The sequence below is a fragment of the Thermobia domestica genome, chromosome 16 (assembly GCF_964235325.1).
Source record: "Thermobia domestica chromosome 16, izTheDome1.hap1.1, whole genome shotgun sequence".
In the NCBI taxonomy this organism is placed as follows: Eukaryota; Metazoa; Arthropoda; class Insecta; order Zygentoma; family Lepismatidae; genus Thermobia; species Thermobia domestica.
The window spans coordinates 188177770-188204456 of NC_137469.1; the positions used below are offsets into that span (position 1 = coordinate 188177770).

Genomic DNA, 26687 nt, shown 5'->3' on the forward strand with positions numbered 1-26687 from the left:
TGGGAATTTTCTCCGTTTTCCCTCATAGTTTTATTCATTTCGCCATTTCCTTTAGCCTAACCGACATAAATGTGGTACGTAATACTCAAAGATTTCATTTATTTCATTGTTTAAGGAGAACGAGAATGTTTGTCAGCATTGGTTAGTGTAGGTTGCTAATATATGTTGCAGTTGTACTCGCTGTCCAAATCAGCTATTCTGCTACAAACTTATACAAATTCTCATATTCAGTTGCTAAATCTCCGAATGCTGATATTGATCACAGTGCAGTACACTTTTTTATAGATAAATAGATACTGAGACCTTCATAGCTAACATGTCCTTAAAGACTGATAAGCTCAAACAAAGGAAGAAAAAAATCTAATTCCTAATAATATTTATAGTAAACTGAGCAAATTATAAAAGTTTCCAACATCAGCCTCTGCCACCTTTCCTTCTTACGTTTCATGAAATTGGAATTTATTTTTTACGGTTAAAGTGTGTTATATCGCCTATTTATCTGTTGTACAATCAAATAGCTTTATATGTAATAGGGTGCACATCTCTGATGTGGTAGTTTGTGATTCGATTCCCTACACCCATGTTTTCCTTCATTTATTCACCCGCGTGTCTTAAGAGGAGTTCTTCATACCCACTAGAGACAAAGATTTCAGTTCAAGTATACTTTCTGACTTGAGCCCATTCACCTTGTTGGTATTTAATAGCTTCAGCTATATATCAGGTTTAACTTTGAAGTGTTTACTTATCATTATTTAGTGTTCAAACAATTTTAACAAGGAGTCTGCTACGCATATGCACTCTAAAATAATAATACGAAAAATTACAGTGAGAACTATTAAATTGTTGACAAATCCATCATTAGGTTAGTTCTAGTTCCGTATTGCTTATGAGGAATTCAATTGAATATGAAGATCGTAATGTTGGGAAGAAATAAAAAATGTGAACTATCAAATCGCTGTAAAGAAAATAGGAACATATTTCGCAAAACCATGAAGATTATTGAATACAAACTTTTTGTAGTGTACATCCTCTTTCTCTTCCTCTCTCTCCCTCTCTCCCTCTCTGTACCTCTCTCTCCCTCTCTGTACCTCTCTCTATCCTTCTCTTCCTCTCTCTCCCTCTTTGGACCTCTCTCTCCCTCTCTCCCTCTCTGAACTTCTTTCTCTCCCTATCTCCCTCTCTGTACCTTTCTCTCCTTCCATCTCTGGACCTCTCTCTGAACTTCTGTCTCTCCCTATCTCCCTATCTGTACCTCTCTCTCCATCCATCTCTGGACCTCTCTCTCCCTCTCTCCCTCTCTGGACCTCTCTCTCCCTCTCTGTACCTCTCTCTATCCTTCTCTTCCTCTCTCTCCCTCTCTGGACCTCTCTCTCCCTCTCTCCCTCTCTGAACTTCTCTCTCTCCCAATCTCCCTCTCTGTACCTTTCTCTCCTTCCATCTCTGGACCTCTCTCTGAACTTCTCTCCCCCTATCTCCCTATCTGTACCTCTCTCTCCATCCATCTCTTGACCTCTCTCTCCATCTCTCCCTCACTGGACCTCTCTCTGAACTTCTCTCTCTCTCTCCCTATCTCCCTATCTGTACCTTTCTCTCCATCTCTGGACCTCTCTCTGAACTTCTCTCTCTCTCCCTATCTCCCTCTCTGGACCACTCTTTGAACTTCTCTCTTTATCCCTATCTCTCTGGACCTCTCTCTCCCTCTCTCTATCCCTCTCTCTGTACCTTTCTCTCTTCCTCTAAATGTACATTTTGTTTTGTTTTGATTGTCAGCATTATTCATTTCTCTTAGCTTACAGAGCATAAGGAAAGGAGATTACACTAAATGATCGATGTATCGATTTCACGTCAAATATAACCTCACTACTAAAAGTAATAAGAATAGTTTCTCTCTTTGTTCTAGCTTGCCTATGAGATGAGACGAGATGAAACAAAAGTTTGTATGGTTAAGCGGATAGCGTACATGTCTTTGACATCTAAATTTTATTCGTACTTATATTTTTCTAATATCATTTTCCATTTATTTCACAAGTAGCTCTTAATATGGTCATAGACTTTAGTGTTTCGAAGGAATTTTTTTTATTGGCTCACAAATAAATTTGTTCATAGCTTGAACAAGCGATTCGTTAAAAATTGAAATTGGTAAGTCAAAATACATGGTGCAAAAGCAGATAATCCAATAAAAGAAATACTCAAAAGAAGAAGAAATAAGTAATAAGAGGATTCGATTCCCAAGTGGAATGTTTAAAAGAACTTCAAAGTCTATCAGTTTACTGTCTAAGGACTACAAAGAAAATAGCTTTGATGAAGGCGAACTCCAAACAAATTCATACATATCATGACTATCTTACGTAAAGTTTTCCTTAATCCTGCAACGCAAATGTGATGTCAAATAAAATAAGATTGTTTTCACATTACGCTCACAAATTCAAAACCAAGGGAGGTTTACACCAATTAAATGTTAGAATGACACTTGACATACAACTTGCTTACTGTTCTATCCTCACGAATACATATTTTCAAACTAATTGTTGAACCAAACTTCACCTTAGATGGTTGAGATCCCGGGTTGACCAACTAAAATTATGGCTGAACATAATGTGTCTGTAACTTTTTTCTTGAGCATTTCCAAGCGTTCCCCTCAGAGTTTCTTAATTTTACCAATTGCTTTACCATAAACAAAATAATTGTGAGGTGTCACATTTCATTTTAATACACAGTCAAGGGGAAATCATTTCAATACATAGCGAAGAGAGACCACTAATTATTTATTTAACTAGTTAAGAATCTGATTTCAAATTTCAATATAAGACAGCAGTGGGTCAGTGGTAGTACCACCAGTTAGACTTATAGTGAACTCTCTTGGAGTTGTTTCAAGACGAAACAACATTAAATCATTCATTTCTCATAAATACTGTCTCCTTTAGCCTAACCAAGTTTAAACTTTGATTAGTTTACCACAAGACAAAGAGAAATATTACTGGTGAAAAAATCAAATAAGCAATTACCAATAAGAAAATACTACTTCAATTCTCTTTTTCTCTTTTCAATTGTTTTGAAATCTTCAAGGTTTGTACAGTATAGTTTCGTGTACAGTTTGTTTTCTACTGAAAAATCATGTAAGTACCAACTAAAATTGTTTCATGGCTAAGTGGTTAGTATGATCGTTATGGCTAACTGAATAGTACATCAGTGTTGGACATTTAATATTTTTGTTTGTACGAAAACATTTTCTAATATCACTCGTCGAGGATTCGATTCCCGAAGATAGGTCATGTGACAACAGATTAATTCTTACAAAGAATGTTCTAAGAATTTAGAAAAAAAATAGAGACTTCTTGCTGAAAAAAAATAAACTCAAAATTCAACCATTCATCAAAATAGAACCTGCATTAATTGCAAGTATATATATAAAAGAAGAAGAAACCTTATATGTTTATGCACAAAATGAATTTTCATTACACATTAGTTATTGAGACTATTATCAAAATACCTCAGTACTGTTAAAAAGTTAGAAAGGTTTTAAAAATTCAGAGGAAAGAAAACACAAATTTCCCAGCACCCATCCAGCAACAACACACGATTTATTTACAAAATATATACACAACTTATTTTATTTTCAAAAATTTTTCTTTTAATTTTCTCGCCTTCTCTAATCTCCCACTTTTCCCCTGACTTCATTATAGCCCAATCTTCCCCATCGTTCAAATATATATCAGCTTCATTCGCTGCCTCGCTATTACCCCGCTCCCCCACTATGTCCACTTTAACAATCACTGGTACTTCTCCGTCTGCTGTTGATGATGTTGATGGTCGAACATCCAATGCTACTTCTTCCCCAGGTGTTGACAATTGAACATCCATCGGTTCTTCTTCTTTTGATGATACTTGTTTAACTACTGGAAAATACCTTTGATTTTTCTTTTTCTTCATTTCCTCCCTCACATCATCATTTCTTCGTGCTCTCTTCTTTTCTCTAGCAACGTTATTCTTTTTTTCAATGGGAATTATCAGTTCATCAAATTTTGTAAACCATTCCTCGTCAACAAATACTCTATTTGATCTTGTTGGTTGGTGTTGTGGTTCCATTTCTTCTGGAAAATAATAAAAATAATAAATGTTATTAGTACAACATAATTTCATCAAAATAGTGCAAATTATAATTAATGTTTTTAATGTGCACAATATATACTTAATACTTAATAGAAATAAAAATTCTGTTATTCTATCCACGTACGATAATCAGTTTCTTTTAGCGTACAAAACCTATAAAAATTATCTTTAGTTTTCAAGAGCTATGTAGGATTCTGGGACAGTACTTTATACATTTTCGAATTCTCAATAAATCTGTACAAGCAAACTATCTGTGTTGTGTAAGACCCAAAGCTAAACGTACTGATAATTTAAGATCAAATCTAGTGTTCCCTCACAATATAATTGCTAACGCTCTTGCATTCAGTACGAGCACCCCCGGGTTCAATTCCCGGTAGAGGAACTAGTGTTCCCCTCACAGCGTAGTCGCTAACGCGTTTTGGCTTTAATGCGGGTGGTTCCGTGTAGCATACTCGCTTTCGCTTTTGCGTTCAATGTAAGCGGTCCCGGGCCCGATTCCCAGTATAAAGGTGTCGCGACGCGGACGTACCCGAAAGGGCCTGCGAATTCCGGTCCGAAGGGGCGAATATATTCACAACGGTTCTGGTCCAATTACCGGCGGGGCATTCAGTCAAAAATAATAATAATGTTTTTCTCATTTACACCAAACAAATGTCTAGCGTGATACCTAATTTCCCTCTTTTCCCGAATAGTGTGCTCGCTGGGAGTTGTCTGGTCTCACAGGTTAAAATGTTTAGAGATCGGAAATATAAAATTCAATCAATCTTTCACCAACGTATAAAAAATAAATCTAATTCACCCGCAAAAACTCTTGCACTTGTAAAATCCTATATCTCAATCCCGATAAAAAACTTATATGAGTCCACTCCAACAACATAACAGGCAAAATTTGATGCTATGAAACGGAATTCATACAAAATTATTTATTTATTTAAAAAGTGGTAAGGTGTTCACTTCATATGTTTAGGGGGTCTGTAGTTCAATCCTAGGTCATGCCAACTGAACAAACACTATGTCTACGGATTCCTTATACTTTTTTTATACTAATACTACCAATATGTTTCCAAGAAAAAAAATCAGAACCAGTACATTAGCAATAGTGATTTAATACTATTTTAATAGCACTACTAGTGACCGCTATCGGCAGAAGTCATAAGTAAAGATTAGTTGTGCGTTGAAAGTTCAGCACTGCTGACGCATGTGTGACAAAGTTCCGTATATTTCTTAGGTGAGTATAGTATATATGTTGTCAATGTGTAATAAACCATAGCACATATTCACTTCATTCAAATACACATGCTTGTATATTCTGTTGGTCTTAATATTCTATAAAAGTATTGAAAATCAAACACGTATAAGTAAAACTATAGGGTTAAATAAGAAATATAAACCCAAGTCTTTTAGTGACAGAACGAGTATTTATTAAGTGGTGCCGTACCACATCATTTCTGGGGTATGAAGCCCAGTCTTTCAGTGAGGGATCACTACCTCCTCACTTCAGGGAGATGACCCATCTACTAGTACTGATGCATACGTTTACATTGAAATCCTAGTGCCAAAAAGACGGGGTAAAACCACCATCTCTCTCACTGCGAAATCCATATATAAAACAAGTAACGTTCACTATTCGGAAAAGTTGTGAGGGGGAATTCAGTCTTAAACACGGGTATAGTTCCCCTCTTCTCTACGCAAAAGAGTGCATTCAGTAATTGAAAAGTTATGAGGGGGAATTCAGTCTTAAACACGGGTATAGCCCCCTGTTCCCCACGCAAAAAAGAGCGCGTACACAATGCATTGGATTCTCTTTCTGCACCCCCTAACAAGATATTTCGTATTTCATTTCATTCTACAAAGCCAATATTTATTTTTCTCACTCATTACCTTGCTTAATATAGAGTTAGTATGTACAAAAACCATGTGACTACCATATGATTAAGATTCTGAATACTGCAACACATGTTAAAAAAAAAAACGCAAGTTCATATTTCTTACATTTTTCAAATATATTCCCAACACTTATTCAGAAATAAAGAACATCTACCTTAAATTTCTCTCACTCAATTACATTCGTTTATTCGTCATGTCTTGGAAAAAAACCGTTTGAGTATTCACTACGTTTCGTGATGAACAAGCTATTCTAACACGAATTCAAAGGGAGAAGTCCGCTGCTATGATCCAAAATGAATCAATGAACGTAGTTCTTTTCTTTCGAGTCTAACTGTGGGAAAGAAAAGTCTACACATTTACGTAAAAATTGCAATATTCGTATGTATCTTGGAAAATTGCATCCACTACAACTAAGAGCTCTTTATATAAAACACTTAATACTGACTGATTTTCTAAATATTAGGGATACAAGCAAACCAAATGTCTATCTTTTCTGTTGAACTTAATTATTTTACACTAAACAATATATTTTGAACATTATCTGTACTAAATATTGAATATGTATCTGTTCTAAAAGTTTTCTTTATGTGTAAATTGCTTATTTTCCGAAAAGACTTCCCAATATGAATACATATTCACGACAAATCATTCAGACACAATGTATTTATATAAAATCGACCGTCAAAAAAAATATTGGACAGTACGCAATTCTGTTTAATCACAATTTCAGTTATAAAGATTCAAAGAAATTGCACACTTGATTTTTGCCGTAAAGTCCATCAGTGGCGAGTCTTAAGGCATATTACCAAAGGTTTCTAAAACTATAAAGTATCTCATTGGCGGTTCTTAAGGGATGTCACCACGCATTTCTAAAACCTCCAAAAAAATCTGCAGTAAACTATAAGTCCATCCGTCATTGGCGATTCTTAAGGGATGTCACCACGCATTTCTAAAACCTCCAAAAAAATTCTGTAGTAAACTATAAGTCCATCCGTCATTGGCGATTCTTAAGGGATGTCACCACGCATTTTTTCTCTAAAAAGATTATCACTGCCAAGATATTTTCTCGTGTAAAGTTCCCCCACATATTCTTAACTATAATAATAATGCTAGTTCCATTCTTCACTCTTTCCTGTGGTTAACTTGTCCAAAAACGCAACCGAAACAGAATCAAAACTCAAACATAGTATTCAAACAACAGTTTAATTATTCGTAAAACAATTCATGAGGCGCTAATCTCCTTTTAAAAAAGCAAATATTTCGTTCCTTCTTGGGGGTGGGCCAGCCCGTTCAGGAAGCTAGCTTTTCTCGGTGTTGGCAAACACGGTTGGGCGTTATGCCCCATGTATGGATCCCCCGATTTTCGGTAAACACGGAAGGCGATTTTCGGTAAACACAGAAGGCGATATAAGTCAAACGCGGTTCACCAATTTTGGCAAACACCGTGGGCGCTATGCCCCATGCATGGTTCCCCCGATTTTCGGTAAACACGGAAGGCGAAATAAGTCATGGGAGGTTCCCCTGTTTGGGGGGCTATGGCCCCCACAAGTTGAAACATATTGGCAAACTCTTGGTTCGTTTCTACACTGTGCTAATTATTTTCATAAGAAAAACAATATGTGTCAATTTTCTAGGGGAAGTCCCACCATTCGATACTTATGCAAATATATCTAATCAATTATGATAATATAAAACTTACATGAATATGATATCTTCTTCTTTGAACAAGACACAGAAAAAATCCAGAAAAAACACTAAAGAAGCAAACGCAAAGGTCCTCGCAAGCAAGATTGTCAATACAGGAAATGTGTACTGCACTTATATAATATATTTTTTATTTATTTATTAACATAAGGGGAATGGAATAGGGGGAGAAAAAAAAATAAAGTAAATGAATTTGCCTTGTAATACAGCATTGCATCACTCTACAAAAAAGAAGAAAAAAATTGGGGTATTTCGTTTGTCGGTATCTTTCCGAATCGAAGGAAATATTTCTTTCTTTCTTTCTCTATAGAGGTAATACCAGGGAATTTTCACACAATGCCTAAAGTTTGTAAAACATCGCCAGCATGTCTGAATTCACCCCTCAAAGACGCCAAATTGTCGTATTTTTCACGGCAGACAGTTGTTTACCAAGCAATAAAGAAATAAAATTCGTTAAAATGAAGCTCAAATTTCGGCTTTATTCAGTAAACTATATAGCTATCATTTTCAACATCTGTTTCAATAACTTGTATTTTGCCGAAAAGAACAGCACAATTATTTTATGTGGCAATACACAGAAACCATTCTACAGGTTTTTTGTGTGTTGTTTTGCAAACTCAATATGAGGTTATCGCCATTGAGTCCAAGGCCAAGTCTGGCAACCATCACCTTGTTTGTTTGTCCGAATGGGCGGGGGGAAGATTGTTGTTTCTAGAACCAACCACCAGAAGTAGTTTGAAGTAAACATCCTTTGTGACGAGAAATGTATGTCAGTTGTCGCGGGGTGAGGAGAGGGTAGAAACCTGTTCACACAAGACATTGATGAGGCAAAGAGAGGCGGGGAGGGTGGGATCTTCCGTTCACTCAAAACTAGAGGTAATGATTGGCAGGTAACTATCTCGCTTTGGTTAAACATTGGAGGCGGAACAAACTGGTCTTTCCTGGCCAATCATATCGCAAGGTTGTTTGCATAGGGTTCAAGATAGCTAAGTTTCATTCTTCCACCATTCAGTCATGCAATAGAAGTTGGAGAAAACACAGGAGCTTGCGTATCTTCAGCTCTGTACTGAGCAGCGCTGTAAAATAGCAAAGTTAAGTCTGTCATTTAAGAGCCAAGCAAGCTAAACGAAAGAAGTGCAGTTCGCAACAAAAAAATAAATGAAAATAAATAAATATTTCTTCCTTTCCTTCCCTTTTTTTCCATCTTAATACTTTACGCCGTAAAACAAAGCACCATTAAAAATCATTGCTAAACATTGGAGCTTAAAGGGTGTAATCATATTCATTATTCATAATTTTCTAGTTCAAATAAGAGTGTTCAATTAGTTACGAGCTTTACAAGTCAGATCATAATTAAATTAATGGGAAAAAAGCTTGTGGGAGCTAGGGACCGCGTTTTAAGCCATATACTGAAGTTCTAATTATCTAAATCATAGTTTTAATTCTAATTTGATTATAATTTCGATTCAAGAAATGTATAGGTTCATGTTTAAAGCTAGAAACTGCGTTCAAAGCCGTATCCTCAATCAAGAATCGTGTTGGATCGCTTTCAAAGCCGTATACTGATGTTCTAATTATCTAAATCGTAGTTTTAATTCTAATTTGATTATAATTGTTTAAATTTCGATTCAAGAATCGTGTTAAATCATGTTTAAAGCTAGAAACAGCATTCAAAGCCGTATCCTCAATCAGAAAACGTGTTGGATCATGTTTGAAGCTAGAGATTGCGTTCAAAGCCGTATACTAATGTTCTAATTATCTAAATCATGGTTTTAATTTTAATTTAATTATAATTTTTAAAATTTCGATTCAAGATTCGTATAGGAGCGTGTTTCAAGAAGAAAGGAGGTCATTCAACTTTTCCAAACAACCTCTATTGCACAACTAATAAAACCACTTCCCCCAAAAACCTACTCCCCAAGACCGGGGCAGCATCCCCAAGGACAACACGACCATATTGACAAAAAAGTGGTTAGGCAATAAAACAATTAATTCTTTTGTCTACCCCTTGTAGCTCCATTCCTACTGGCCTTGAGAATTTCATGTCACTTCCCCTCCCCCTGTTACGAAATCCTGGCTAAACGAACCAATATATGTTCCAGTAAAATAGTTTACAGTGATCGAGCCCCTTTTGCGATGACCACAGTATGTCATTTCAGCGCGTGCAACAAGCAAAAACAACATGCTTGGCGTCTCACAAATGACAAAGGGCAAAAAAGAAAAGCAAAAGCAACACAGCAGTGCCTTATCGCAGTCAGAGCTGACAACATATTTTCGGCCTTACGCTAATAGACCTACAAACGGTGTACAAGAGTTATGCCTTATCGCAGTCAGAGCTGACAACATAGTTTCGGCCTTACGCTAATAGACCTACAAACGGTGTACAAGAGTTATGCCTTATCGCAGTCAGAGCTGACAACATAGTTTCGGCCTTACGCTAATAGACCTACAAACGGTGTACAAGAGTTATACATTTAGAATATACGTTGTGCCACAGTAGCGCTACAGGCGGAATGTGCACGAACTACAAATGAATATGTTTCTTACAAGTATCAGTCACTGTTGCACCCTCTTTACATTCTACACATGCTTTCTTCTCCCACTTTTTGACCTTGACAAGCAGAAGTACCAGGCTTTCCGAGTTCACAACCATAACCTGTTTGTGTACAGAGTACGTTTTCAGGTCTTCGAATGACTCTGGGCGCGAAGAACAAGGGTGATGATCGGGCAACCGTATACGGCAGTCAGAAACACCCGGTTGCAATTTTAAATGTAAAATACAAATATAGAGCCTTGACAATGCCGTGAGGATGTATATATATATATATATATATATATATATATATATATATATATATATATATATATAACGCAACAGCTGAAATACCTGTGGAGGAGCGAGTATGAGTAAATCGATGATCGATCGATACAGTGCGCAGTGAAATTAGTTCCGACACTATCCATATCTCTTTCTTTCTCTTGTCTGTATATCATGTTTGGATATGAATGTTCTAATAGGCTACAACTGCGATTTTAAAAAGTATGACGATATATGCTAACAGTGATAAATGTTATGACTTTTAGCTTAATATATAGGGTAATAAATTGAAAAGCTCTATATCGGTCTTGTGATCCTCCTTGGAAAACATCGTGCGGGCGTTAGTGATTATCATGTTGCTTATTTACTGTATTATATTGTGCTATACATGGAGTAAATACTTGTGTGTTTTATATAATAATAAGAACCTTATTTACATGGATTACGGTCCTTGCTTTTCGACAGCGAAACATATTCACGTTTAGCGTAATCAATTTCCATTCTCAAATAAGGTCAGTGAGGCGAATGAAATAATTGACGCACACATTTAGGACTTAGAAAAAGAGTCCTGTGAACATGTCGTAGTAAATTCCTGAAGAGTGAAAAGCTAGTAGCCGTTATTAGCACAGTCGGTAGCACTCTGATTTTCAAATTTGAAGGTTGTGATTTTGACTCTAGGTCAAGTAGAATAGAAGATTTTTTCTGATTTACTTCTTGAAATGGACAATATTTATCTTTTCCTTTTATTTCGTAATCCTAGATGGAAATGCTTAGATGCTGAAATAAGTATACTAGAATATAAGAAAAGAAAGATAAATTACGTGATTCCTTTTCCAATCTTTAACTATATTTTCACCACTCAGGGACATTTCTAAAAGTTCAGATTTCTAGACCTCAGTGTTGCTCTCTTACCTGTGTTTAACTCGGATGTTCTTATTTCTATAGTCCCTTAGCGAATCACATAAATTTTACAGATGTTGTATCTCTTTCTTTCTCGTCGGGAGATTAATGGAGATTACTGAGAATTCGAATCTTTTCTACGTTATTACTCTAGTCAAAACATAAACTCTTAAAACTAATCACAAATTCTTATACAACCCTGCCTTCCTTGGAGTACCGTGCGGTAACATATCCGTCACAGCGATGTAAATGCACGTTTGGTGATAAGGATACATAAAAATGAGAAAGCAGGTTGATAATGTTGTATTCCGTAGTACTAAGTTCATATTTCAAGAAAATAAATATTTCGTTGCTCTAACGTTTTTACACTATTTTTATGAAAATCGAAAAGTCTCGCAAAACCTGGTGACTTGAGAGAGAAACATCGCAGAAATGGGCTCCGACTGGAATGTGTTCAGCCTTACAATTTAATTTATTCCCATGTCTTTCGCTCCCTTCTTTCGTATTTTCTTCTTTTCACATTTTGTTTTGCTTTCCATACTTTTTTGGTCTCTGTATGATGCATAGTACTATTTTCCTTTTCTTTCCATTAATTTCTATTTCCTAGAACTTAATTTGAATCGATTTTATGCATATTTATCTCATGATTGTTTCTCTAAATGATGCCTGTTCCTTCAAATACTTTCTTACTCCAAGTGGAGAAATATCCTGGAATGTTATGTTTTCGGGCATGTATGTGCTGTCAGGTTGGTTGTTCAGCTATCAGGCATACAGTGAAACTATTCTGCTACTGGAAAAAGAAAGTTTCTGTGTGTACCATCCAGAATTGTCCCTTACTTTACGTTTCTCAAACAAATCCTACTAACTACATTATATGCTCCTAGCTGGTAGTAGATATGGGTCGGTATAGCTCGCCGAGTCAGCAAAAATTTTAGCCTCTACCTGTCACGTGGTATCATAGCTCTGCCCAACTCCCGCCCTCCACCTCCCCCTAGCTCCAGCCCCATGGTCCCTCCCACTTTACACTTTGCTGCCATGGGGTCTTCTGGGACCGGCACAGAGTTTACTGTTTATGCCACGTCGGTCATACTTCACCGGCGCTTGAAGGTTTCATTTGGAGACATATAAAGATGAACGGCAATTTGACTGACATGACGCCCTGAAGCAATAAACTACTTAACATGCCGCGCCGGTCACATACAACTGGCACTATAAATTTGCACCTTCTAAAATAACCGATGTTCAATTTTCAGAATGATTATAACAGTCCTCCATATTAATGAAAAATGATTATAACATGCATGGCATGAATGGCAAAATTTCAAAATTATGGATGGCTGTCAACCTTTCTTCCCTTTCTCCCTTGCTTCTTAGCTCCACCCTTTACATTGATTGGTTGATAGAGGTCACGTGTCACATTTCTTATTATATTCCTTGTTTCTGATTGGTTGATAGTAACAGCACATGCAATAGCTCCACCTCCTTAGGATGATTGGATGACCACAACAAGTTCATTAGCTCCGCCTCTCTAGATTGATTGGATGATAAGACCTTGAAGCATTTCCCGCTCTTGGGTAGCATGGTTTAGACAATGCCCTTCATACAATGTAACGTATCGCATCACACGACCATGTTATGGATTGGTTGATAGAGGTCATGTGTCATACTTCTCATTAAATTCCTCGTTTCTGATTGACGTATAGTAACAGCACTTGGAATAGCTTGGCCTTCCTAATTAGGACGATTGAATGATCACGACACTTTCATAAGCTCCGCCCCCTTAGTTCATTGAATGATAACACCTTGAACCACGTCCCTCTTTTAGGGCAGATGGGTGTAAGTAACACCTTTCAGGCAATGTACAGGAACAATCACGTCTCCCGTCTCCCGAACGTGGGAAATTTCTCACGAACGTGGGAAAATAAGTAGAAAGTTTATCACGACGCTGAGAACATTTAAATTTTGTGTGGGGAACATTCTTACAGCCTTGAGAATATTGTCATGGAAGCGTTAGAAACAAAACATGAAACGTAAAGGAAAATAAGGGCTGAAGACGAGACTTGACTTTAACCTTGAAAGCACTGAAATCATTACTCTTGAGTATCATTAGATTGTGACGAAAAAAATTGTGGAAACAATCACATAAAAAAGGTGACTATGGGAACATTCTCATGAAAGTGGTAAGACAACAACAACAGCAATGTTGTTGACTGGTTTAAATATTAAGTTAGTTAAAATAGTAATACTTTACCTGTATAAACAGCATTAGGAAAGAAAATATAGCCTGAACTCTACCTGTCTGTTCACATCACTGTCAAATCTCAAACTAAATGAAATGAAACATTTGCAGCGGACAAAGGAAAGAAGCTGGAGCTGAACATTGAAACGAATGGTAAAAGATTGAAAGTAGAAGTAAAAATATTAATTTTGCTATAAAAATGTACACTCATGTTCATAATGATTGTCGCATATCTATAACTGGCGTCTTGTAAGAATATAATTTGGTAATGAGTTTGCATGGTACTTTTAATACTGATACTCTGTGTATAATCAGGAAATCTATATTTGTACTAAATTTCACAGGAAAAGAATTATAAATACGAAAATCAGAATGAGTAAAACAAAATGTTGCTAATGGACAAGAAAGTTTTATTTTCGTTTTGTTGTTCTTATTTACTGCTCTTTTGACATGAAATTTGTCACATACTTTTCGTTGCCGATTATACACAAACTAACATTATAAAAAATACCGGGAGAATTCGTTATCAAATTATACTCCTACAACAACATATTTATAGACATGCGACAATAATTTTGGACATGAGTGTACATAAATTACGTGAACCGTATGATCAGTTTGAAGAAGAATGCCCTTTAGGAATATGTTTACACCGCTGTTAAATCCCAAACTAAATAAAATATATCAGAGTGAGGATTTGTTAAACGTTGGTTCCAGTTTAGAAAATCATGCATCGGGACGTAAAACTCAAAATCAACTCAACACAAAATCATGCACATAGAAACATGAGAAATCAAAAATATATGAAACGTAAGCAAAACTAGGAATATGGGAACTAATCTTAAGTTTTCCTCTGAAATAAGATTTTAAAAATTAAGATTAGTTTCTTGCTTTGTGAAAGGTATTTTTGGTGAAAACATTAAATTTATTTTTTAAAACTAAAATGTTAATAGTTTAATCCAAAACTTTTTAAAAGTTCTTTCTGTTACGTTAAACTTTCGTCTTTGGTTAATTATTTCAACTGGATTAAAACAAAATTCAAATCGTTCGTGTAATAAAACTTATGCATTTGTAACGAATGCTTATTGTTTCACTTAACAACTTGTGATACAAAAAAATGCGAGATGAAGCGTGTATGTTTTGACATTTAAGGACAAAAGTACATATGGACAAAAATACATAATCGTTATTTTTTTGAAAAATTAATCGTAGTCTCATTATCTATCTATTTTAGTATACAGTAATTAATATAATTACTTGTGAACAATATCTCTTGAATTTGATTAGAAAAAGAATGTAGAATTTTATCGTTTGACATATACATGTTACCTTAGAAACTCACACATACATGACCATAGGTTTGTGCTTCTATATATCAGTAAGTAAACCTGTTATATGTAAAAATAATTTTATTTCATTAAAATATTTTTTAAAATTGCTATAGTATTAATTTAAAGAAAGGAGACAGTAAAATGAAACCAGGTAAATAACAAAGTTACGCATTGATATTGAGGTGTGTATATCATTACACGTATATTCACCATGAGGCATGAGTGTTAAAAAAATCTAAAGTTCTGTCACTTTTAATATTCAATATTAATATCAGAACTTGAAGGTTGACCATATTGTTAGTACCTTCAAAACTATCGCTTTCTGCATTTCAATGTACCAGGATTTAATATAATCACAATGATTTTTTGGAACTTCGCAACAAAGTTTTTCTTGAGCTTTGATAAGTAGTGATGCAATAAAATTTGTGCATTTGTGCATAAATGAAAATGAAGCGTTAAAAATTGAAAATATTGTATACGTTGTAAACAATTCTAATAATATTACTGTTGTACAATAAAATTTTAATTCTTCGAATAGTCCTTGACCCACGTTAAAGTAAAAATGAAAAATTAAATTCTTGATAGTTTGATTTCACTAAGTTAATGTGTTTCATTGTAAAATGTTAAAGTTACAAGAAAATTGCAATTCTTCACATGTTTCTTTAAATACGTTAAACTCTTTTAACGTAAAATGCAATTATTTGTTGTGATCGTTTAAGTCAAATTAAACTCAAATAAATTTAATGAAAAATACGTGTTTGTAAAACAAAAATGCACAATGTAAAATTATAAATTCAAATTACAAAAAATGTAATTCTAAATAGAACTTTCAATTATGTTAAACTCCTGCAATACAAATTTTAAAATTCAAAATTCAATTATTCGCAATTAGTGAAGTCGAAATAAAATAAAATAAAAATTCAATGGTTGCTTGTGTGGTCATAAGAAATCTTCTGAACTTTCTTTAAAATTATTAGATACTTGAAATAAAATATTGGTATAGTATTTGACGATGTAAGGAAATATTAAATAGAAGAAAAAAGCAACTAATTGGAAGTAATAGAATTTTTTGTTTACAAATTTGAATATTATATATACTTACAAGTATAATCATGCTTTTATAACATTTAAAAAGAATACATACTAAGTTTTAACATTTCAGTTTTGGAAATTTTTCCTACATGTTAACTTTTCTTAAAATGTTAATGCAATCAAAGTTTAGGAAATAATTTTGTACATGACTGTCAATTTAAAGCTAAAGGTAAAAGTTTCTCTGATTCGGACAATACAAGTTTTCCTGCGCTAGGCACATATTCAGTTTTGTTCTTTAACTGGAATGCAACGTTTTCGTTAATAGCAATTTCCTTTTCAGTATTTTATTAGCATTGTATATAGTTAATACAAAAGCTTTCATTATGTGCAGTGGCAACAATTTTGATGTTGCATTATTATTATTTACTTAATCGGATTATTTCTTTCAGTATTCTTTTAGAACACTTTTCTCTTACTAAACGATTTTGTATACCAACAATTTAACACTTCGCCATTTTTAGAATGAGTTTGTCATGCAAACGATGAAAGAAATAAGCAGAGTTCCAATTGAAAAACAACAAAGATTTCAAAATAAATTCTAAATCTTTCTGTAAAAATAACTTTATAATTAAATCGACTTCAAAAATTGGTACACTAACCATGTTACACCAAGTATTGTTACACAATATGACATAGTACGTGTTGATATGTTCAACTTCATGAACATTACTTCAATGTAGAAAACATGCACTACACAATAATTTATATTGAGGTCTTCCTTTCCCATTACAAAGTAAAACAGATTGTTCGTCTCACAAAAATAAATACACTGATATTGCCATTAAGTATACATATTAAGGGAAAGACATTGATGTTCACTCTGACGTTTTGTGGAACACATACTTATCATTCTCTAGATACACTTCTCTTAAATCGAAAATATAATAGTCATTCAATTTAATGTTCTGATATGTGAAATTAACATATGGAATATGTTTAGAAAATATGGAATTATATTTACATCTATATATGTTGTATGTGTTTTAAAATATTGTTTTAATATTTGTTCACGAGTTGTTTTCTGAATTAAGAAATACCACGCAATGGTATTTAAAGCTTCATCACTTTCACTGACACATTTGTGCACACGTTCAGTTTCAGAACGTATAGCACATCCTTCACAAAGTAATGGTTCATCAAGTTTATAATCTTGTAGTAATTGTTTCACACAAAGTTCACTTACTTGATTACTAGGAATGCAATGGATATACTCGATTGCAATGAAATGAGCTGAGCGAGCTTAAGCTACGTAATCCGTTTATTGTGACTTTTTAAAACATAGTTCCTTTTACGTCGATAAGGGACCATTTTATCTGCATGAAAACTTTTTCCCCATGTTAAGTCTATGGAAGCGTTTTTCGGTGATTATTCCTCGATGGTACATCGGATTTTTGATTTCGACCTATGTTCTCACTCAGCACGACATACTCTATCAGCGTGCTAAGTTTGGTTGAGATCGGCCAAACGGTCTAGAAGGAAGCGTTTTTCGGTGATTATTCCTCGATGGTACATCGGATTTTTGATTTCGACCTATGTTGTCACTCAGCACGACATACTCTATCAGCGTGCTAAGTTTGGTTGAGATCGGCCAAACGGTTTAGGAGTAACCGTTTTTCGGTGATTATTCCTCGATGGTACATCGGATTTTTGATTTCAACCTATGTTGTCACTCAGCACGACATACTCTATCAGCGTGCTAAGTTTGGTTGAGATCGCCCAAACGGTCTAGAAGGAGTTCGCGGACAACCAAACGGCTAACCCGAGAATAAGAGCTTCGCTTCGCTCAGCTCAAAAAGTACAATGACAGTTCTCTTCGTTGAATATAAGAAATTCACTATTTCCATTAGAAAATGTGTTCTCACCTTCTACTTAAAATGGTATTTCATTTGGATACCTGAAATTTCGTCTATACACAGATTCTCGTATTATATCTTGTGGAGGATATACAATATTGAATGCATCAGCTTCTTCTTCGGGTATGTAAGGATCACATGGATGTAGAACAACAGTTTTCTTTTGCTTTTAACGTTGAGAAAGTTTTTCACGTGGCGAAATATACTTAGAGTTTACACTTGCACTTTGTGTAACGAAAGATTAATTTGAATTTAACCTTTCTTCGTGTCATTAGGAGATGTTCTCAGATGTTCTCTAACATTACGTATGTCTTGACTTAATTTTCGTTTTCCGTCTCATAAAACATCGAACGTTTGACTGTACATCTTAACAGCGAATAAGCCAATTTATTTATGTTACAAGTGCGCGCATGATCCCTATTTATAACCACAACGATGCGCAAAACAATGCGCAGAAATATAATGTGTATATGTAGGAAATGAGGACATGTTAATTTTTTTTTTACATAACTGTGATAAGAATTTTTATTACGCACAGAATAATTGTATTAACAATGCAGCAAAAATTTATATATTTTTGTGTTTAACAAAAGAATATGCTTCTGTACACGAAGAAGAATTTTATAATCCGAATTACATCATTTTCCAGACGATATGTTTTAAATGTCAGGATTATTATTCAAGATGTAAGATAAGAGGTATGCAAAGACGACAATTATGAGTTTGACTTTAAGAACGAAAGGAAAGTTGAACATGCATGTAAATTTGATATGAATCTTTAAAAAAATGGACATCTCGTTTTCTTATTTTTGGAATAACGATAAGTACAAAATTATGTAGGCGTCTGTACTTCAATTAATCACCTGACACGAGAAACTTACTTTCAGTGGTGAGCAGTATAATCTGCAGTATCACACAAGAAATTAAAAAAATACACTTTTTACACCTTTAGTATCAGAAGATTACGATAAAGAAATATATATCTTAAGAGAAGGACATAAGCAAATACAACACTTTATCAAGTCTTAGTGTAAACACAGTGTATATTACCTTGCACCTAGAGAAGGTTTTCATGCTGCTCACACAGAAGCTTTAATGCTTTAGTCACTGTACGAATGATGGAAGTATACAAAATCTGGATCTCACGAATCTTTACTCATATGTGATAGTATATATGCCGATGCTCGTAAGTAAACCAGGAATCTATTTGGGTCTGATTTTACACAACTGGAAAATATCCATGAACTAGTAAAATACACCGTCTTGTGCTAAAAGATTTGTATTCGTTAATCTTATCATATGTTGCAGGAGGACGATTACCTTTCGGTCTCTGCCATAAATATATCGAAGAGTAAAATAATAATTACTTCCACTACGATAAGAATCAGACTATCACTGGAATGTTCTGTACCCTAGAACTTCATAGAGCAATACAAGTGAAATACAAGGTAATGCCTATTAAAGAAATATGGGATTCGATCTGTTCCGTTCAGGGAATTGTAATTGTAATAGTCTTCTTCACGACCACGTGAATTCTTTCCTGAATATCAAACAAGAGACTTTATGGTTTCCTGCTTGATGTGAAAGCAAAGGAAACGAGGAAAATTATGTTGCAGGCTATTATAATGCGCCAAAGGAATAAACTTAAATCAGGAGGAACAAACTCTGGCTTGACGTATATTGCAATGCTATTCCTTTACTCATTGTATGGTAAGTGTTGACAAGAAACTAACTTATTACAATCGATGATAATGCAAGAAGTTTTTTTTTTCAGTTACCTATTAGCACGAAAGTACGACGTAGACAATACAATAGTTAATCGAGAACAATAACCTCTTATAAACACATATAAAAACTTTGATAACCAGGGCCTGGATTTTGTTGACAAGTCAACTTTTTTCTGTTACGCATAAGACAAGGCAAATTCTAATAAAAACGTTATCCATCAACTCTAAGTTCTAAAAATATACATTTTTAGGGTCAACTTTTGGTCACTTTTTGCCGTTTTGAAATTTCAGGTCGTTTTTTTTTTAATATTTTAAAGTAACTTTTAGGTCACTTATGGTCTTTTTATTCTTTTTTCTTCTACATAAGGAAATCTTTAAACGAACACGGTTTACAGTTGTGGAAAAGACGAAGTTGAATAATCTCTTTTCTTGTTTCCTGACTATTGGGGGTGGAAAAACTGCATTCTTAACAAGCTAACGAAAACTAAACTGTAACTGGTTAACGAAAGGTTGGTAGGTAGGGGTAGGGGTAGGGGTAGGGGTAGGTAGGTAGGTAGGGGGTTGGTAGGTGTCCAAACAGATAGTTTTGGACTGTTGACCACAAAGGATGTGATCACATGAATAACTAAAAATGAATTAGAAGGCGTACAAAGATTTTAAACAGGATTTTTATCTATTATTCTCATGTAGTTTACACTTGCGAACTTTTATTGTTTAAGAGTGCTTCCTAGTTTCAACTCGGGAGTGAATTGACGCTTTCAGTAAGTACAATGCCGTACAATAGACTGATCAAAGAACATAAATGACCAATGGACTGCAACTAACTGAAACAAAACTTTTTGAATATGAATGACAAACGTTAATTAAAAACCAATGGATATTTAAAAAATGTCAATGTTTTACGAAATAAACATTTAACAAAACGCAAGTTTTAAGGTCAATTTTGGTCAATTTTAGGGGCATTTTACAGGGAGTTTAGTGTAATTTTATAGGTCACTTTCTAGAAAATTTTACGTCAACAGGATCCGGGCCCTGTTGATAACGAAAACAAGCTGGAAATTTTCAAACTTTATGCTCTCAGTGGTTACTAAGGTTTTGATTTCATGATCTATTGACAGTTGGGGGAGCAAATGACGTAGTCTACAGTTGCATGAACAGTTTCACAAAGCGAAATGAGAAACCTAAGATTTCCACAGAACCAAATTTTAGTGAGCTAACTAATGAAGTTCCGAAAGAGTGGGGAAATGAATGCGTTTATTGGTTTGCGACCAAAAAATAGTTACCGCTTAGCGGAATTGCAACAGGAAAATTAGATTATGTCTACAATATTAGGGGTATTACGTTAGACAATAAAACGCGGGAAGAAATTAATTTTAACATTCTGTTTGTATTAGACACATCATATTGCGAGTCACATGCAAAGTATCTTTTTTTACGTAACAGCATCATTTTCCGTCCAAGGACTATACGTAACATCACTTCATGTATTGAGCCTAATGCTTTAACAATGGTCATATTTATCTTACCATGAAAATAATCATTCATTTGGCCTATTCGTCTAAGTAATATTTCACATTCTTCAAAGTCCCATTATACACTAAATTGTTCTGCTTAGGACAATCAAATAATAAATTCAACCGAAATTGATCTGATACCGATCTTCACATGCTTTGTTTAAATACACTTAAGGGATAATAACTGGCAAACAGGAATTTTTTATCGTTAGTAGTACTCATCGTTCCAACTAGAATGCACTTGGTCAAATGATTTCAACACAATTTAATGGATTTGCTTATATATTGACACCAAGTTTACTGACGTAAGAACACCAAACCAAATTCACTAAACATGAAAATCGCATTGTGTGATACATTGGAATCAATCTTTCCATCACAAATCATAGTGCTATTGCTTGATATTATGCTGATGGGTTATTGCATACTGATGTGTGTGATGTGATATTACGCTTACGTAAGTACACCAAACCAAATCCACTAAACACGGTGATCAGGCTATGTAATTACTCCGAATTGATGACTCCAATCCGGGTATCCTTTGAAACAAAAAGATACAGATAAATTGCTGAAGAAGCGTATTTGTTTTACTTGTTTTGTAGCCTCCATGGGTCTTGCTGGCAAAATAATATTCTTATCATTTTGAAGCTTCACCACGATTCTTAATCCAAACTGTAGAAATCGTTTGGCTGAATAAGATTCTATATGGTAAATTATGTTGTAAATCGGTTATCTTGATATATCAGAACACGTGTGTTTAGAAACTAGACAAGTAACCATATCGACGTTATAATAAATAATATCTCGAATTATTCTTGTATGTGTTTACATTATAAGCAGATGTGATGCAATTATGATGGCGTAGCATGAATATGTTGTCACGTATTATTTCACCATGATGAAGCAGTCTGGACAATTTTTTCTAAACAGTTCCGCTTCCTTTCGAAACGGTTCTTTGTCAGTGAGTGGAGCAGTCATTGCAATGGTTCCTTTAAACTTTTGCACAGAATACTGTACACATGGTAATATTTCCTTGAAATGCCCTCATTCACTTCTATTCAAATACAAAATATTTCTTGGTGCATGCAAAGTTCTTTTTCTTTCAGTCATCACTAATTTTTCCCTAATAAGTTTCGCAAAATCAGTTCATTATTTTGCCCAAGAGATTTAATAAGTGCCAGTTCCATTTCTGATAAGAAATAATCTGTCACAGAATCCACAAATTTCACAAGTTTTTCCCACTCTTGCACATTGAATTTTACACCAAACAGCATTTCTTTCCACATTCGAATCACAAGTTCAAAGTTATAAATGTCTAATCGAAGAGAAATCGTTTTTGATTTTCTTCTGTTTAAATCATTCTCTACGCTTAACAATAACGTTTTCCACTGTTCCATCTCAAAGGAACAAACGTTTGTAGACACGACTTCACGATGTTCTTTCTACAACTGTTCACCACACATACACACACAATGATTTCACTATGGCAACATCTACATATATATACACACAAAAAGAATTGACGAAGCAACTACCTCAGCAGGAGATAATGCTGACATAATCACAAACTCCAAGACAAGTTCTCTCTCTTACATTGAAGCGGCATCAGATAATGAAGAAACATCTGCAAACACCAGGTCATGTTTCTTCCCGATGGATTGATTTTTATTCCTTTATATACTGAACACACATTTCCGGAATTCAAATATTCCAATAATGCTCCATTGTCGGCTCCATTCCACTTTTACTGTGTATCTATTCGGTAGAATCACTTTCTGTCCGTGGCCTAAAGTCACAGAAACTTTCTTTCCAAATATAGTTGTAAGAAATTTACAGTCTATTCTTTGATATGATACGTCTAATGATAAATCACAACTTTGTGAACGGAACGAATACTGCTGTATTTAATTTCTCTAACATGTCTCATGAACTTGACATCTTGTTGATATGCAAGAAATAGATGCTGTAACAACTGATGTATAAGAACTAACGTTTTCCTCCACAATCATGCAACGAATATACTTCAAAAATATGGCGTCATTTGTGTTTCGCAATCTTCATCCCACGGACCGGTAAACACATGACCTTCACAACATTCAAGGACAATCCGTTCTGTTTTTCAAGCTTCTCTGGCTTTGTTGTCAACTCCCACGGTGTCAAATTTCACTGATTGTTTCTCAGGTTTGAGAATATTCGAACGAAGAAGATTCTTTTCATGAGAATTTTCCCACGATCAGCTCAGCATCTTTTCTCTGTTCACTGCGAATGCTACATTTCATCTAGTTTTAGATTTGGCAGTGATGTAGAAGGACAGACAAAGTTCACGATGCATTTTCCTTAAAACTGTTTGTACAGCTATCGTATTAACATTTTCAATTATCTCAAAACTAAAACTAAAGTCAGTTATTTTTATTTACGTTTCATAATGTTTTGTCTTTCACGCTTCCATGACCATGTTTTCACGATTTTCCCACGGGCGTGAGAAAGTTTTCACGAAACTTTTTAGTGTTCCCACGATCGTGAGAAATTCCCTGGAACATTTCAAATGTCGTGGGAAAGTTTCCATGCTCGTAAAGAAGTTTGTACAGCAATTTGCAATATTGACACGGTCGAGAGAAACTTCCCATGAATTTTCCCACGGTCGTAAGAAAGTTTCTAAATCAATTTTCAATGTTCCCAGGGGCGAGAGAAATTTTTCACAAATTTTTCCACCGTCGTGAGGAAGTTCTCACGCTCGTAAAAAAGTTTGTACAGCAATTGTCAATGTTCCTACGGTCGAGAGGAAGTTTTCACAAATATTCCCAAGGTCGTGAAAAAGTTTCCACGTTCGAAAAAGTTTATACAGCAATTTTTAATGTTCCCACGGTTGTGAAAAAGTTCACGCGCTCGAAAAGATTGTTGTACAGCAATTTTTAATGTTCCCACGGTTTTGAGAAAGTTTTCACAAATTTCCCGCGGGCGTGAGAAACTTCCCACGCTTGTAAAATATTTCTACAGGAATTTTCAATGTTCCCACGGTCGTGAGAAAGTCTCTACAAATTTTCCCATGGTGGTGAGAAGGCTTCCATGCTTGTAAAAAAGTTGGTACAGCAATTTTCATTATTCCCATGGTTGTGAGAAAGTTCCCACGCTCGTAAAAACTTCCTATGGGAATTTTCAATGGTCCCGCGGTAGTGAATATGTTCCCACGCTCGTAAGTTCCACATTCCTAGTTTTGCTTACGTTTCATATACTTTTAATTTCTCACGTTTCTATAGGAATGGTTTTGTAAACTGGAATCCAAGTTTAATAACAAATCCTCTGATATTCTATATTGTATTTAGTTTGAGATTTAACAGAGGTATAAACATATTCCTAATGGGCATTCTTCTTCAAACTGATCATACGGGTAACGTAATTTATGTACACTTTTACAGCAAAATTAATATTTTTAGTTCTACTTTCAATCTTTTACCATTGATTTCATTAATCACGATAGGAACATTTTGATAGGCTTTATTATAAAATTCATAGCCCTTTTGTTTTTCACGCACTCATGAGAATATTCCAATAGGAGAAAGATTTTTTCATGAGAATATTCTTATGATCAGCTCCAGCTTCTTTCCTTCGTTCGCTGCAAATGTTTCTTTCATTTAGGTTGAGATTTGACAGTGATGTGAACAGACAAATATAGTTAAGGCTGTATTTCCTTTCCTGATGCTGTTTATACATGTAAAGTATTACTATTTTAACTACCTTAATATTTAAGCCAGTCAACAACATTGCTGTTGTTGTTGTCTTACCACTTTCATGAGAATGTTCTCACGGTTACATTTTCATGAGATTGTTTCCACAATTTTTTCGTCACAATCCAACGACACTCAAGAGTAATGATCTCAGTGCTTTCAAGGTTAAAGTCAAGTCTCGTCTTTAACCGTTATTTTAATTTACGTTTCATGTTTTGTTTCTAACGCTTCCATGACAATGTTCTCATGGCCGGAAGCATGTTGTCATGATCGTGAGAAACTTTCTACTTATTTTCCCAAAGTCGTGAAACGTGCAATAATTTTCCTGTACATTGCTTATAAGGTGTTGCTTACAACCATGTGACCTAAGAAAGGGGACATGGTTAAAGATGTTATCATCCAATCAGCCTAGAGGGGCGGAGCTAATGAGTGTTGTGATCATCCAATGAACCTGCGGAGGGAGAAGCTGTAGCACAATCAACCCAACCATTAAAAAGGTGTTGTTACTCTCAGCCAATCAGAAACAAGGAATTTAATAAGAAATATGACAAATGACTTCTATCAGCCAATCCATATAATGATCTTGAGATGTGATACATTGTTCCTATACAATACAGGAAAAGTATTTCTAAAACGATGTGGCCAACGAGGGGGACTTGATTTAAGGTGTTATCATCAAATCAACCTAGAGAGGCGGAGCTAATGAACGTGTTGTGATCATCCAATCAACCTAAGGAAGTGGAGCTATTGTATGAACTGTTACTATCAACCAATCAGAAACAATGGATTTAAGAAAAATGTGATACGTGCCCTCTGTCAACCAATCAACGTAAAGGGTGGAGCTAAGAAGCAAGGGGTAGAGGAAGATGTAAGGTTAAGGGGCGGAGTGAAGGGACTTGTCTAGGGGTAAGTGGGAGAGTGTGGTCGGGGGCGGAGCTACGTGACTGTGCGCGGGGTAGTGAGGCGAGAAAATTTTTGCTGATTCGGCGAGGTATACCGATTCATATCTACTCTGGTTCCACAAAAAGGACATCAGTCAGTGAAATATGGACCTAAACATAATGTAGTAATGTATTTTGAAGGTAGTTCAAGCAACGAGACATTTTCCAAACAACATTAAAACAATCATCGACCCTGTGATTCAAAGGAACGCGTTCTTTAGTAATCCTTAGAACGTATTGTTAGCTATGGCAGTAGATAAGAGCAACATGTATGTGAGTTGGGTTACAGGAGAATGAAAGGGGCAAGAAATCAAGATTCGAAAGGGAAATCTGTTAGAACTTCTGGCATCTTTAATAAATTTTGATGCCACAATGTACAGTGAGCTGATAGATTAGAGCAAATGTAATCTGTGTCTCACTTCAGTGCTCGACAGCGCGTATGTTATGTATGACAAAACTGGTCTTGAGTTTGACTTCATAAATTTTCCATGCCATACTCAGGAAGTTGAAAGAAGTGTCAAACTTGTCACAGAGTATGAAGAGGAAGTGTGCGGACAAAAAAAAAAAAAAAAAAAAAGAAAGAAAGAAAGAAAGATAACAGAGATGTCTGCATTAGTGCAACTTTGGTCTCCAAACTCAAAATTCCAAAATTTGATTAAAAAATCTGAATTTAATGCTAAATTCTTGACTAAATAAACATAATTTAGTACATCATAATTGGTAGGATGGTTGGATAGGGAGTGAGTGGAACTTTAATTGCAGCAACCTACACGTGGTGAGTTCTGAACCATTTAATTAAAAAAACGTTCAGAAATGGGCGAAGAGCTGCATAATCATTATGAAAAT

At 35.0% G+C, this 26687-nt stretch overlaps 1 protein-coding gene across 1 annotated transcript in view; it reads right to left on the minus strand.

Moving 5' to 3' along the window:
* Positions 1–26687, minus strand: part of LOC145672727 (uncharacterized) — a 139935-nt gene that overhangs the window by 2113 nt on the left and 111135 nt on the right. The window contains exons 7-8 of the mRNA XM_081741903.1: positions 18816–18837; positions 3662–4091 (exon numbers count right to left, since the gene is read on the minus strand). Of these exons, the coding sequence (XP_081598029.1) occupies positions 3662–4091; positions 18816–18837 (452 nt within the window). The remainder of the gene's footprint in view (positions 1–3661; positions 4092–18815; positions 18838–26687) is intronic.